The 15980-nt window shown below is 41.8% G+C and overlaps 1 protein-coding gene across 2 annotated transcripts in view; it reads right to left on the bottom strand.

The window, feature by feature from the left end:
- Positions 1 to 1670: 1670 nt before the first annotated feature.
- The window catches only part of bcl11ba (BAF chromatin remodeling complex subunit BCL11B a), a 43362-nt gene continuing 29052 nt past the window's right edge, over positions 1671 to 15980 (bottom strand). For both annotated transcript variants that reach the window (XM_037072578.1, XM_037072577.1), the window contains exon 4: positions 1671 to 6990. In XM_037072578.1, coding sequence (XP_036928473.1) covers positions 4997 to 6990 — 1994 coding nt within the window. In that variant the 3' untranslated portion in view covers positions 1671 to 4996. The remainder of the gene's footprint in view (positions 6991 to 15980) is intronic.

Genomic DNA, 15980 nt, shown 5'->3' on the forward strand with positions numbered 1-15980 from the left:
GTTAGTGTAAATTGCCCCTTGTCCACTCGGAGGGAACTGCTGTTGTTAGCATGACATCACAGTGATCCAGTCTATGAGAAAGCATCTGGTTGGTGGTGTCACTAACAATAGAGTCAGTAAAGGAATAACAGTAAATTAGCATGAGTCCAAGTACGGCTTTAAAATGACATTTCCGATAAATGATGTTTCGGGTCTGAAGGTTTTTCAGAGAGGACATCATGTTAAATTATAGAGGCTCAAAGGGAACTATGATAAACAGTACAAACAATATATTTCCAATTGTGAAAGTGTAGATATACATATTTTAGATTTAACTAAAGACATAAAGAAATTCAAATATACCTACACAAGGAAGCAATGTGTTAGTGTCAGTACTGCAAAGTTAACTTGCAGAGTGCTAAGGGGAAGCCTACTACTATAAACTGATCAGAACAATTTATAATTAAACAAAAGGGCTAGAATATATCAGATTTAATTAAAGACACTCAGAGAGAATTAAATAACTTGTAACTTATAAGTAAATAAATATTCTGTTGATTTGAATAATGCAGTGTAGTCCTGAGCAGTATCACAGTAAATTGTCATGTGTCGACTGACCCTGACTGGTCAAAACTAGTAAAAATATGCAATGGACACTTTTGCTGTGGTCGACTTATCTTCGGTGTGTGGATGTGCTTTGCGTGTCCTAACGCACCGTAACTTTGTTGCAGTGCACTCTTAAAAAAAAGAGAAGTAGACAGCAGGAGTCTGAATGTCATGTTTACTGTAACCAGCCAATGGTGTCCACTGACCACACCTCAGTGACATCATAGAGAACACAAGCCGCAGCTTATAAGAATCAGTTCAGTATTAAAATAAAGTGACATCAAAAACAGCATTACATCCCTACTCCATGAAAAGCCCCGCCCCTCTGCATTATTGAACATTATTACATATCAAAAAGTACATTTTCGCTAGTTCATCTCAACGCTGCTTTTTATTGTTATTACCTAAAGCAAGCTGTCAATTTGAATTATGGAACTGACTGGATTTTGATTGGATGAGACCTGGTCAGCGAGCCAATAGAAAACAGGACAGAAGACTATCAGGACCTGACCGACAATAAAAATAAAAAAAAAAAAAGATTAAAGACTGAATGCACCTTTAATGAATTAGCTTATATGCTTCTTTTTGAGAGCTACCGTCTGTTGGAGATTCGGTAGCTTTCAGGGTTTTATCCAAGCACCAACCATTTTCTACGAGTTTTAGAAAGCATTAAAGGGAATACACAGTCCTGCTGGGCAAAAGTTTTCTTCTTCATCATCTCAGCAATTCTTTGACTGGCAGGTATTCACATGATGGGTGGGTTTTGGTGTCAGTGTATGCGGAAATAAATGCGTTGTGCGGTTCATATGTGGAGCATATTTTCAGGACTCCATTCAGTCATGTCTAAACCTGGAGCAGAATTTAAGAGCGCATGAGTAATGTTTTTGATTCACGTTGATCCGCGTGTGTTCGTGGTCCAAAAGAACAAATTGAGACAAACAGGCAGAGGATGAAGAATTGTAACAGCTTGTATTTGTGCTCTGTTCTCATGCCGAGAAATATCAACAGGGGAGGCATGTGGAAACTGACATGGAGGTCACAAAGGTCAAACAGAATACCCCCACCCCCCCACCCCCAAAATCCACCCCTAAACACAGGAAGTTACTGCCAGTGCGAGTAAGAAATCACAAACAAATCAGAAAAAAAGTCGAACAAAATGAAAACAAGGCAGTGATAGAAAACTATGTACAACCAATGGAGCGGTAAACAAAACATCAACTTTAGATTTGTCATTAAAAGGCCATAGAACAATCTTTTGATTCCCTTCTGTACAATGTGATTCATTACAAAGTACAAATTCATCATGATACTTGTACTGCCCCATGAGAGGAAAAATACATTGTGGCAGCCTGTGAGTTTGTGTCTTGTCGCTGGAATGAAGTCCCCCCTTCCCCCTGCAACCGATATAAGAGCAAGACATCCGGAGGTACCATTTTCACAAAAGAATGCTAAAGCCTACAATTTAAAAAAGACAAGCTCCTCAAGACAGCGAGTGCCTAAACATGTATTTCAAACCATCCAAGAAGAATAATCCATTCCAGAAGAAGAAAAATAGATACAAGTCAGGATTCTCGGTGTGTTTTTTTTCCTAAAAAGCAGAACCAGCGTTCTGTTGTTTCTAAGGGAGAAAACCTCCATCTGCTAATGGAGCACCAGTCTAACCACCCCCACCCCGACAGCCATCCCACCACCAAATCCAAGTTTGTTACAGCTCAGTCATTTTTAATGTGTTTATTTTTTATTTCATTACACCCAAGGCAGAATAAAAGTTACTAAAACTTAAGACTTTTACAGTTACAGTGACAAAAACATTTTAAGAGACCCACAATTGAAATCTGACTGCAAAATGAAAATTAAAAAAGATTCTATTTTTGTAAAATGCCCAGGCATTTTACAATATTACAAATACTGGTATACTTTTACAGTAAACAAGAAAAATGTAATATATATTCATATATATTTATATATATACTAAAACCCCGTCACCAAAAAAAAAAAAGAATTAAAAAAAATGAAAATAAAGAATAGAAACAATATACACATTGCCACTACGGCATTCATTGAAACTTCAGAAGCAAACCTGGAAAAAAAAAATACTCATCTGTTTAAAACACACATACACACAAATATTATTTACCCTTGTACTTGTTTCAATACTGTAAACTTATTTTAAGACAGAGTGCACTAAATTCTTTTTTTTTAAGTTGCATTTCCTGATTTTTGTTGAGTCCTTGACGTTTTGTGAGGCTTTTGTCCACTCCTAGAATTTTCTGTTGAGGGACAGAATCTTGTTCTTATGAGTGAGGAATTTGATATATATCTATATATAGGTTTGTGCCTTTATATGTACATATGCACACATATATACACACACAGACACATTGATATTGTGCTGGGTACTCCTAAACTCAGCATTATTTCATTTGTATTAATTTAAATAATTCAAATGTTAAAGATGACACAATTTTACATTTTTTTTCCTTGTTCAATTTAATGCTTCATAAAAAGTGTTGCATTTGTCTGAGACAATAAATAGGAAGATCATTATTCAAGGCACACTCATGTCAGATTGAATGGCAGTACAAAAACTGTCCCAATTAAAACATTTTTTTTGTTTTTTTATTCAATTCTATAGTGCCAGCATTGGGAACGCCTCGCCTAACAACCTTGGGCACTTCAGTGTCAGGAGATCCCAAGCTCTAGACCCTTTAGTACCTTTTCTTCACAGCTCTGTTGTGTGTGTGTGTGTCGGATGGAAAAGTCTTAAAGTGCGGGTCTGTTAAGAGCTCTGAATTTGTACGTTGACAGCATTCAAATTGGATCTGATTCAACAATAAAAAAAAAAAAGTGCCACTATGAAGGTAGATGGGGCCAAAACAAAACCTTGGGTCATGATACGTTTAACGAAGGGGCATGAGAAACCAGCTGCTGCTTGTCTGACAGCAAACACTGGTACATTTTTCCTCCTCCACACAAAACATGCCTCAAACTAACTGAAACTATGACGATTTCCTGTTCCTGGAGAGGTGACTTCAGTAATCAATGTGTAACTTTTTCACTATAACAATAAAAGTCTCAAATTACTGGACCACTTTTTCAACAAATTGGTGGATATTTTTGCACAAAAAAATGCATAGGGGTGTTAAATTTTATACATTTTTTAGCATTAAAATCTTCTATCTAGTTAAAGTAGCAGCACCTGCCATGTATGCACATACATTTAGCCCTCTCTTAACTAATTGTTATAATTAGAAGCAGTGAAAAATGTGTATAATAACTAAAAGGAGGATTAATCCTGAACATTAGCCTGTGGTGGGGGGGCAGGGGGCAGCAAGGGATGCCTTTGAGGATACAACAGTCCCTAATTATTTCAACGCATAATGCAAATGCTTGAAAAGCTTCTGAAAACAGAAATGAATGGGTAAAAAAGAAGTAGTATAGCTCACCCTGAGATGTCCCTGTGCTCACTCTCTTGTCTTGTTCTTCTATCTATCTCTATGCACACTCGTCTTGCCTGGCTTCCTGCTCAGTTTTCTCCTAATAAATAATATAGCCTGGATCATATGGCTTCATGCAAAATAGAATACATGGATGAATGAATGAAATGAGGGAAGGTTGTCATAGCGTTGTCGGGGCTTGGTACTATGTACCAGTCAGCAGCTGCCTTATCTAGAATATGTTTCTTCTGGCTGGTTATAATGTTTTCAGGAGGAGACAGGGTTTATAAACCTTGGGATCCTCTTTGATTTTAGATTTACTGTCAAATATGACACTCAGTGCTACATATCCAATTATATTGACATGTTTTAGAGTCAGTTAATGCTACAATGCCAAAGGATTGTTGTCCGCGTATCGTCATCACACAAAATAATTCTAGCATTCTCAGTTAACGCCACTTTCAAATTAAAGATTGAATTCAGCTTCTCTTCAACAAATCACACGTTTAGCTTAATATACACTTTTCTACAAGCAGCGGCCAAAAATGTTTACTCAAAATTGACTTTTATCTTGCTAAAAAAAACTATCTGGATATCATGTGGGTTTTAAAACACAGAGTAACGCCAAATAAAAGTCAAACAATTTTTAAAAAATGCCTAAACAAAATTGTACCTACACATGCCAAAATACAAAATACAATAAATACAGAAATTATTGCACAGTTAAAGGCTCCACATATGTTATAACTCAACTGACTGATTGTTTTAAAAGGAACCCCCAAATGAGGCAGTTTAGACAGCTTCAATTGGTGTTAAGATCTCTGCTTTCACTTTTTCTCAATTGGCAGTTACCTAAAAACACAAAATAAACCCAAAAATAATATTTCAGAAAAGTATATCCAGCTAACCCTTTTTGTTTTTGTTTTGTTTTTTTAAGTCAAAGTGTGGCGCAGAGTACGAAAACCGAACCTGGATTAGGTTCTCTCTGCTTGTTCAATTTTTACCTCATTGGTCATCAAATGTTCCCCATGCCACTTTTTCATATGTTTCTCTAGAGTGCTGTACACGCTGAAGGGCATTTGGCAAATGTCACAGCGGTAGACCTCCTTACCATGCTGGCCATGTGTTTTCATGTGGCGCGTGAGCTTAGAGCTCTGGGCACAGGCATAGTTGCACAACTCACATTTGTATGGCCTCTCGCCAGTGTGGCTGCGCCTGTGCACCGTCAGGTTGCTACAGTTCTTAAACACCTTGCCGCAGTATTCGCAGGTGTCGCACCTCCTGCTGTCCTTGGAGCTGGGTCGGCCAGGGCCTCCACAATGAGGTGTGCTGCCTCCACTGGCGGTGCCACTGCGGCCGGAAAGGCCACCATCCAGCAGGTCACCCGGAGGCGTTGAGAACCGCAGGCTGCCATTCTCGGACGAGTGCTCAGAGGAGGTGGCAAACGGCGATTGTCTGGAGTCAGTGAAGCCGAGGAAAGGGTCTTTGATGAAGTGGCGTGAGGCAGCATAGCCCACCAACCACTGGGAGTATACGTTCTCAGAGGGGATGTGGGGTGCCGGGGGAATGTCCAAGTCCTTCTCAATCTTGATCCTCTTGTTTGAGGAGTTAGACAAACTGGGACTGGTGATGGGAGTGGGCTTACGGGGAAACAGGCCCGAGAAAGAGTCACCAGAGCCACAGTTTCGCCCGTTAATGGTTGTCCTCTCTTCCTGCTGGTGGTGCTCCATCTCCCCAACCACTGAGTCCTCATCCCTCACGTCCCGCTGGCCATCCAAGCATCTTTTGGAAAATGGCATCCTTTTACGATTGTCAACTATCAAATTATTGTACTGCTGTATAGAGTTGAGTGCCCCGCCTTCTACCATCTTCTCCAGGGCAAATGATGACTTCTCCTCTGAGGGCAGTTTGGAGCCATTCTCCCTGTTGCGGTAGAACTCAGATTCCATGCTGAAGTTGGATTCTGGTCGACTCTCATTCTCAAGTTCTTCTTCTTCCTCCTCCTCTTCTTCCTCCTCATTGCCTTCCCCATGGAAGTCCCCGTCCCGATTCTTCATGCCCTCACCTGTGACATCACTGGTGCCTGGCTCTGGGGAGCTTGTAGTGGACAGTCCATCATCTGAGCGCCCCGTCAGGGATCCTGCCTTGTGCATGTGGGTCTTCATGTGGCGCTTCAGCTTACTCGCCTGAGAGCAGGCGTGGTCACACAGTTGGCACTTATATGGTTTTTCTCCAGTATGGCTGCGCCGATGCACCACCAAGTTGCTCTGGAACTTGAAGGTCTTACCACAGAACTCACAGGACTTGACCTTGTTCTGTGTCTGGGGTGGGGTGGTGCTATTTGGGGGCATTGGCGGTAAGGGGGGGGTGCTCAGAAAAGGTGATTTTGGCCCAGGTTGAAAGGGGTTGGTGTTCAGTAGTCGATGCATAGGGTTGGCCCTGCTGGGTGACAGTGGTGGTGTGGTGCTGTTATTGTTCCCTGCCAACTCACGTAACCGCCTGGAGAAGTCCATGGACTGGGACTCCATGGCCATGGGCGTTAGCCGCATCACCCTCTCAAAGGCACTGGGGTGCTGGGAGATGAGGCCCATTTCCTCTGCGCTAAGGCGTTCCAGCCGATGAGGGTCCAGGTGGTGGCGGGGAGGCGGGCTGACAAACGGAGGTGTGTTGGGGAGGCGGTTCTCCATGAAGCCTGGAGGAGGCTCCCGGAGAAGGGGGCCCGTCATCCTCAGGAGGTGGAAGGGGTTGTTGTCGCCGAGAAAGTTGGTGAGGGGGGACTGTGGGATGGAGTCATTGCCCATGGGTGGAGGCATAGTGATGCGTGGAGTGAGGGCTGTGCTGGAGGGGTTGGACTCCAGGTATATGCGAATGCCATGGGTGTTTTGGGCATGCTGCAGCAGGAACCAGGCACTGGGGAAGGGCTGCTTACATGTGGTGCATATATAACTGGAAGGCTCATCCCTGCCACCTGCAACACACAGAGAAAGAAATGCCTTAATATTTTGACTATGAAATTGAAAAATGTACTTTTTTTTTTTTTTTATTCTGCACTCTTGGATCTTCAGTCAGAGATGGACAGGCATATCTGACATTAAAAACATTTCAAGTACAAAAAGACATACATGCAAGGTACTTATCACAATGTATGTAAGTGTATTTGATTGTGTATGCACACAGGGTGGGTCACTGAAAAAATATGGGAACCCCTCCAAGCAGAGAGTCTGTAGTGTTTGCCAGGAGATACCAAACACATATTGGTGAAGATGGAGGATGTACAACTTCAAGAGTTTTGTTATGGAAGACTAATCATACCGCAGCAAATAAAGGTATCAGCTCCTCTTGGAAGTAAATACAACAAAAAAAAAATGAAAATAAAAATGAAATCATGGAAGAGCGAGAATAGAAAATGAGTGCATTAAGAAAAATGGTAACCAGTGCACACAGATAGCATGGAGCTACAAAAGGCAAAGGGAGAGCAAAATAGTTTATATGCAATGTTGGTCTTGTATCAGATATGTTAAACTTGATGACATTACAAAACAAACAGTTGTATCTGTGTTATGAGCAAGCCTGAATAAACAAGTTACAGTCTTCAATACTCCATATTTTTGCCTAGAAAACAACCCCTTTATTACCCTTTTAAAATTCAGAGACAACTGAGAGAACTGTTTCCTAGGACCTTAAATATTGACTACAATCACACTTAACATCATCTCCTTTAGAGATGGGTGGGAAATGTGTTGTCAAACAACTGTAATAAATGAGACCAAAAAATCCAAGCAATGTGATTTTGAGAGAGCAAGCCTTACACTGTTTTGTTCATTTAAAAACTCATTAACGCAAGTGCTTTCAACCCCCTCCAAACACACACACGTACAGATAATGGTAATAGTGCTCTCGCTCTTGCCTAAATGAAAGCTCAATGTCTTGACCTAGTACACTAATTTCAGACACTCGGGGAAACATATGCCGCAGTAATTGTTTCACTTATTTGTGTGTGTGTGTGTGTGTGCGTGGCCGTAGCTATTTCTGGCAGCGAGAAACACACATGCACACACACACAAATAAAGTGTGTATGCACTACACTACTGTATTTTCGTTGTGTTGTATCAGAACGTACTATTATGGGGAGCATCAATTTGCTCATGCATACATCTAAGTATCCACCTGTCTTGTCTTCTAAATGTCCAGACATGCAAGTCCTTAAAAAAAATTAAGTCAAAATGAAATGCATGCATGATGCCACGAATCATTAAAAAAAAAATAAATATAAAGTTACATTTATTAAAGGCCTATTTAATACATTTACATCTAATGTGTTTCAAAGTCAAATCACTCTCCAACGACACTCAAAATAATTCTTCTGCAGGCATTTGAAAAACCTAATAAATAATCTGAGAATATATAATAATGTATCAATATTATTTAATCTATGCTTTATGAAATGTGAAGAAAAAAAACATAATGTTACTTTAATAATTTATAATTCAGTATTTAATTAATTTCTCTGTGTCTGACATGAAACTAAAACACATAACACATCTTTGCCTCTCTCCCCTCGCTCCTGTTTGTGTGTGTGCATGTGTGTGAGTGTTTGAATGTGACAGTGTGTGAAGGTGTAGAGGCGAGAGGCCGAACAGCTGTTCACCTCCACAATCCTGTAAAGCCTTTTGACTTAATTACAGTGGACATCACATTCAAACACACGCGGGCACAAACGCACACTCAGGCACACACACACAAAGAGCACAATGAAAGTAACTGCTCAGAATGCCTCTGCTTTTTCTCTGCACCTCTCTCCGTACTTTACAACACACACATGTGTGTGTGTGTGTGTGTGTGTGTGTGTGTGTGTGTGTGTGTGTGTGTGTGTGTGTGTGTGAGAATGTGAATGTGTGTGTAAGAATGTGAATGTGTGTGATGAGACAAAATGTAATTATTCAATAAAATATAACTAAGCTCTGGGCACAATGTAACCTAAACATCCATGCAATAAAAGATGGTTGGACTCATCTGTGTCTGCAAGGAAGGACTGGGTCAGGTTGTTTATTTATTTATTTTTTGTATGCGTGTGCATCTGTGTGCATCTGTGTGTGTGTGTGTGTGTGTGTGTGTGTGTGTGTGTGTGTGTGTGTGTGTGTGTGTGTGTTTTAAACATAGGATTTTTGTGGACAAATTTCAGATTTAAAAACGTCCCCAAAAAGTGACATGACTCATTGTGTTGTGTGTGTGTGTGTGTGTGTGTGTGTGTGTGTGTGTGTGTGTGTGCGTGCGTGCGTGCACACGCGCCCTCCCAGGGGAAGGAAGTCCAACGCAGATGGCAAATAAAGTATGCAGCCCGAGGCGAGAGCACATTATGCTAATTCTAATGTCAGCTGTACTTTAATATACGACTCTATTTAATCACCCCATTATTTCCTATTTCCATATGAAAAAACAGTGAGAGGAAGCTGCTCATCACTTGATTTGGTAAGAATGCCGAGACCCATGTTTTATGGAGTGTTGTGTGTGTGTGTGTGTGTGTGTGTGTGTGTGTGTGTGTGTGTGTGTGTGTGTGTGTGTGTGTGTGTGTGAATTACACACTGAATTAGAATTTATTTAGAATTGTATTATATTTATAGTAAGTGTGGGCTTTGTGGGTGTGTGTAAGTCTGATCCACAAGGTCATATCAGTCTCACCATCCACTCTTTCTCTCTATAGAAACATAAACGCTCAAAGACTAAATTATTTCCTTCAACAGTAATGCCATGTGAAACCTACTGTCCTTGACTTACCATATGTCGTACCCATGTACAGAGCATCAGTGACATCAGTGAAGTGAGATGTCTCCAAAGAGCCCAAAGATACTAAATGACAACATCCACCCAGACACAGTCTGTTCACCCTGCTGCCATCTGACAACAGATACAGAAGTATCTGCTGCCGTACCAGCAGACTGCACAGCAGCTTCACTCCTCCTGTTCATGAGGGTGAATGGGGGTCATTCATTACACAATTCTGATCCTCTGTTTTTCTATTCACATACAGAGCTGGTCTTTTTAATAACCTCATGAATGTAGAACATATAGGCTTTCATGTGTTACTGAATAAGTTGGACGTTTCTCCTTCTGTCTGCAGCCTATGGCTCTGTATATGTCTGTATCTGCTCTCTGTTCAGACACAACTGACACATTTATGGAATAAATAAAAAAAACTCAAAATCATAATCTGCAGTGACACTTAATTCAAATAAACTACCAGTGTGTTTTCTTGCCAGATTTGCTCGTAGCACCAAAAACAGAACAGACGTCAAAAGCTGGAGGTGGCCATGGTGCTCTCTGTCTGAACAGCCCACTGGCCTCCTGTGTGTCCCAGCGTGATGTGGAAAGAGCAGAAAAGAGTTCCAGCAGCTTGTGAGAAAGTGCTGGTACACCAAACAGGAACATGTCAAAGTGCTGGACTTTGCCATCAGTGAATGAATGTGTGTGTGAATGGGTGACTGTGATTGTGGCCTGTATTGTAGACACGTGTTCATTCATTTCATTTTTGTAGTTGTCAAAAGTTTCACATTGCACCAACTCTTTCCGAGCATCTTACTTTAACGGAAATATTGGGATGGATTTATTGTATATTCAAGATGGATATAAAGGCCCAAATATATAAATATAACTATAAAAGGATTTTTTTTTTTTTTTAAATAAATACAATTTTATGGTTCAAATTGATAAATTCTTTATTTGGGTTTGGATTTTAGCCATGGAAAGAATATCCCACAAATCACAGACAAACTCATCAGAAAAATAACAAAATCATGATGCTGACAAACTGCAGCGACTTAACTGTCAGTGGGAGCCCTCATCCAACACCACCGGCCCACAGAAAGCTCCTCTCTGTCTGTCTCTAGTGCCCAAAGCCTCTCGCTCTATCTGTTGAAGTGCGGTCTGGCTGTATGCCTGTGTTTTGTTTGGCTCAAGTTCAAACACACACACACACACACACACACACACACACACACACTCACACTTACAGACTTACACACTCTGGCAGCCCAACCTGTTTAGACGAGTCTGAGAGAAAATGTGCGCGCTCCTGTGGATAATAAAGTTGCTTTTTTTTTTTTCTTCTTTTATCCACATTTCTTTAGAGTGTTGATAATTTTATGGACAAACACATACACACAATCAAACAAACACACACACACACACAGTGAGAGAGAGAGAGAGAGAGAGAGAGAGAGAGAGAGAGAAGAATGCAGCATGTTCTACACTGCTGTGTGTGATTTGTGTGTGTTTTCATGCATGCATTCATCTCTGAAAATGTTTTCTATCAAGACACTACATGTTTAATGTGTGTGCGTGTGTGTGTGTGTGCATTTCCCATCAGCAGCCACATGCAGTAGAGACCATATGCAGAGACAGAAAACGCTGGCCTCTCTGCTGCTATCAGCGTCCCTCCGTCCCTTCGGTAGCTCTCGCCTCTAGGTATCCCATCCTGTGCATTCATCCTTCCTGGTTCACTTTCACACAGTATAAAACTCTCATTACTGACTGATTCCTGTTTTCACTATGATTCAATTTTCCATAATTACTGTGGCTGCGGCGAATAAAAAAGAGAAGAGAGGGAACGGCGAGAAATTGGTGCGAAGGTCAACTGGCAGTTAGCGGCGTTCATTTTCATCTCAGTGTATTCATCTGGGGCGGCTAATGGCCCAATTTCCTCCCCCTCGCTCCTCAATAAATATTGCTGGAATTACAGGTTAAATAGCTAAATTAAATCACAGCTATTACAGATGAGGGAGGGAGGGGGGAGAGGGAGAGAGGAGAAGAGAGGGAGTCAAATCTGTACTAGTACAGAGGAAGTGCAGATCGCCACAAAGTGTGCAATTAATGTAGCGAGCGTTGGAGAAGTGCTGTCAGATTATTGCATCAAATTACAACATACATCATTTCTCTGTGTGGCCGGCAGCTGAGGAGAAGACAAACACTCCGAGAGTGGACTGTCAAAGCCGGAGCAGAGACAAACGACTCATCTTTACTCTTTAACGTCGCTTACGCGCACGCTTTCCATACAAATGGCGGTTTTACTTGCCTTTATAGTTTGGATCATTTCAAAATGGGCCTCTTTGTGACGAGTTTGGCTGAAGGTAAAAATAAAAAAATTAAAACTCAACTGACAAGACTATTTCATTCGCTGAATTTTTACCGCATTAAAAGCACCGTCTTAGCATTTTGGACGGTTTGATCGCAGTTGAGCGAGACGTCCCCTCACTCATTGCAACAGAGAGGGGAGGGCCCTCACTATACCCTGCGTCTGTGGGTGCACACATACAAAATGCAGAACAGCAATTTGTAGTTGATACAACAGCCCCGAATTTATCCAAGTGATACAATTAGTTCCCCTTTGAGTTATGGAGTTATCAGTAAATATCTTAATTCTGGTGTGCTTTACATTGTGCAGTCAACTTGACAAACACTTGTCTGTTCCAAGTTGCAGTAACTATTAACAGCTGCTTAACTCAGCAAATACTCTACGTTACTGGATAAAATAAAGAGCATTTCTGTATGAGTGCATGACTGAGTTAGTTGAGCTTTGATATAATATATAGTGTCTCTGTCACTGTTAACACACAGACTTCAGACTACCATCACATCAAACATAAAATTGATCATTGCAAAACATGATACAATTATGATTTAAATAATTAAATGTATTTCGATGCTGGTTTCTCAGATCCTTCGAAACACTAGAGTGTAATTTCCTCAGACTCTAATAATGTCTCAGTGATTAAAGCAATCTGAGATTGTGACCTGCTGACACCAGGGACATGAGCGGACATTGCTTCTCTCAAAACACTTTCAGTGGACACACAGGGAGGCGTCCAGTTGGACACTTAACCTTGAGACTATACTCTTTTTATCCTCTCATTAAGATGGTTAGAACAGATCGACCACAGTATGAATCCTGACTCGTCTCTCTTTCTCCTTTGGTTCGTTTCATCCCTCTGGTTAGCGTAGTACTGTACTCCCCTCCTCCTGTGTCCCTCCACCCTGATCTCTCAATCAGGACGGCTTACAAACACTGTGCCGTTCCCTCTGTCCAATCAAAGTGGATTAGAGACCTCAGCTGATTTGCATACAGGAAGTGAAGCAGCAGAGGTTTTCTGGATGTAAGACACCCAATGTCAGCGCTGAGGCATTTACATACAGAGCAAAGCTAACCGCTGTGTGTGTGTGTGTGTGTGTGTGTGTGTGTGTGTGTGTGTGTGTTTCCCTGACCATAGTAGGTTTCCTGACAACGTATTTATTTCATTGTATTGCATTTTTTGAATTATTAATCAAGATTAATATGAAAAAAAAAAAACACTTCTCCAAAGTTTTAAAAGACAGACTCTCAGAGAACAAATCCATGTTTTATTGTGGGCAAAACACATTTGTTCTTTCTGATCCACCACAACAAAACGTGAAATCCCTACAGGGCCACACAGCATATGCTAACATTAAATCGCCCTCACTGTACAGGAATGGAAATCTCACACATTTCCTCTGATAGCAGAGTCAGTATAGGCTTTATCTGATGTATCTGAATCAGTAATTCACTACAGCTCCCAAAGCTCCAGTCGGCCAGAATAAAACCTCCTTCTGGGGAATCTGAGTAATCTCTGAGCTCAGCTTGCCACAGACACTGTTGGTTACAGACCAAGAGGCAAACCCCAAACTCTTGATGCTGTACAGACTGTTACTATCTGCATACATGCCACAAGCTGGGTTCCCGTCCAAGGTAAATCTTTTTTTTTTTTTTTTTTACATATTCAGCACTAGAACATGAGATAAATCATGAGACGATCGTAAATTTAAATACGAATGCTGTCGTATATTTCATAACACCGAAAGCAGGAAAGAGGGAGCTGAACACTGTAGACAGCAGAGATTACAGCTCAAAATCGGAGCAAAGTGTGGATGATATCATGACAGGCAGGCAGACAGACAGACAGACAGTTATGATACAGTAGAGGCCCACAGTTCTGACTGATGCATGTGTTCTAGCACTCAGTGTTCTTCACAAAAGTCAACAGCGTTCCTTTGTCAGTAAGTCGACTCATTCATGCTTCACGCCTCTTCTTTTCAGTCACCTTGTTTTTGCTCTGGATGAGATGACCCCATTCTTGAGGTCTTCATCTCACCTGCTACAAAGCTCGAATTGGCGCCGTTGTTTTTGCAACCAGCACAACAGCCGTCAACAACCACAGCACCAGATCTTCTTGAACCACAATTTTTTTTTTTTTTTTTTTTTTTTTAAATTAGGTTGTCATTTTGCAACGAGACTAGAAAATTCCACCATGGGTTCAATCCTGCCGCTGTCAGCAGGAGGATACTGGCACACTTTTACATATTTTTTTTTTTCCTTCTGGTGCAGTTGACGGACAACTCACCTAACTCACTCAAGTTATGTAGAAATCTCAATAGGACTAACGCACATCACAGAGTTAACAGGTAGCCTGGAAAGAATCAACATGAGCTGGGTTTATTTCTGTGTTCCTTCCCTCTGTCCTTTACTCCTTCTCTTTTCGAGTCCACCCTGCCTTCTCTCATCCCAGCATGTGCTGACCTTTAGTATTACCCCATCTTCTCTGCATGATATCCAGCCAGCAAAGCATCATTGTGCATCGTGTGTGTATACAAGCCCTGACTGTCACGGCATGACAAAAAGAGGAGGGAGGTGGGAAGGCAGGGGGAAGGGGGACTGACAAGCTTGTGTTATGAGCTTTAAAGGAAGGCTGAGCTGATCATAGCCACATTAGAATGCGTTTAGCTCATTAGGGAAGTGGAGCCGCAGGAAGAGGAAGAGGGAGAGGAAGAGGAGGAACTCCATCTCTCAGAAGCCATGACGAGAGGAAAGTAGTCGTCAGTGCAAAATTAGGAGTTGCGATGCAATCCAAAACCAACTGCTGAAGTGTGTGTGTGTGTGTGTGTGTGTGTGTGTGTGTGTGTGTGTGTGTGTGTGTGTGCGAGTGTGTGTGTGTGTGTGCCCTGTTAACAAATTAGAAGGATTACCAGAAGAGAGTGCCAGAGCATACCAGCTAATCCCCCACACTGGCCTGCACCACTGCACCTGGGGAGCGTGTGTGTGTGTGTGTGTGTGTGTGCGCGCGTGTGTGTGTGTGTGTGTGTGTGTGTGTGAGGGGTGTGGTGACAGGAAGCAGCGAGGGGCATTGTCGCCCGACAAACACACCCCCTGTCAGTGGCCCCGCTAATCCTGGAGACACACACACACACACACACATGCAGGGTGCACATGGTACCTGTTCTGTCGTACGTACTCAGTGTGGATGATGAGATGGTGAAGCTCAGGCGTGAGGAGACAATATGAGTAAAATGGGCCTTTGCATCATCCATCCACTGTAGGCCATTACGCACCTCGCAGTTTATGTTTAAAGCCCACATTATGTGCCGATACAGGAAGTAGTGTTTTTTATGTGGCAGGTGGAGGTTGGTGATTTTTTTTTGTTTTTTGTCATATGATCACTTTATATGTTATAGTTCAAACATATCCCTCTAATTGTGTCACTCATCATACCAACATTTTTAGATCCCTCCCTCCAACTCTTTGTCGTCTGCGTCTCCCTGTCACCTGTCCCATCTGAATCCTCTCCCTCCTCCCCTCCATTATATACAGCAAGTTCAGATTACACACACACACAAGTGGGAGTCTCCTGGAACAAACCACACACACGCACACACACGTATGCCAGAACCCCATCCCAGACTATGATGTAGCAGTGCCCCTCCTGTCCGATCCTGACAGCGGTGCTAAGAACAAACGATGTCTCTCTTTCTCTTTGTCTCTCTGCATTTCCTGCACCTCTCCACCAGTGAAGCAGACGGAGCCGAGTGTAATCCCGTGTTTATAAATTCAACATTATGCCCTCTGATCAGCTTCACCTTTTCAACTTCCAGAGGGAAGCTTTTATCTTAACTTGT

The sequence above is a fragment of the Acanthopagrus latus genome, chromosome 16 (assembly GCF_904848185.1).
Source record: "Acanthopagrus latus isolate v.2019 chromosome 16, fAcaLat1.1, whole genome shotgun sequence".
NCBI lineage: Eukaryota > Metazoa > Chordata > Actinopteri > Spariformes > Sparidae > Acanthopagrus > Acanthopagrus latus.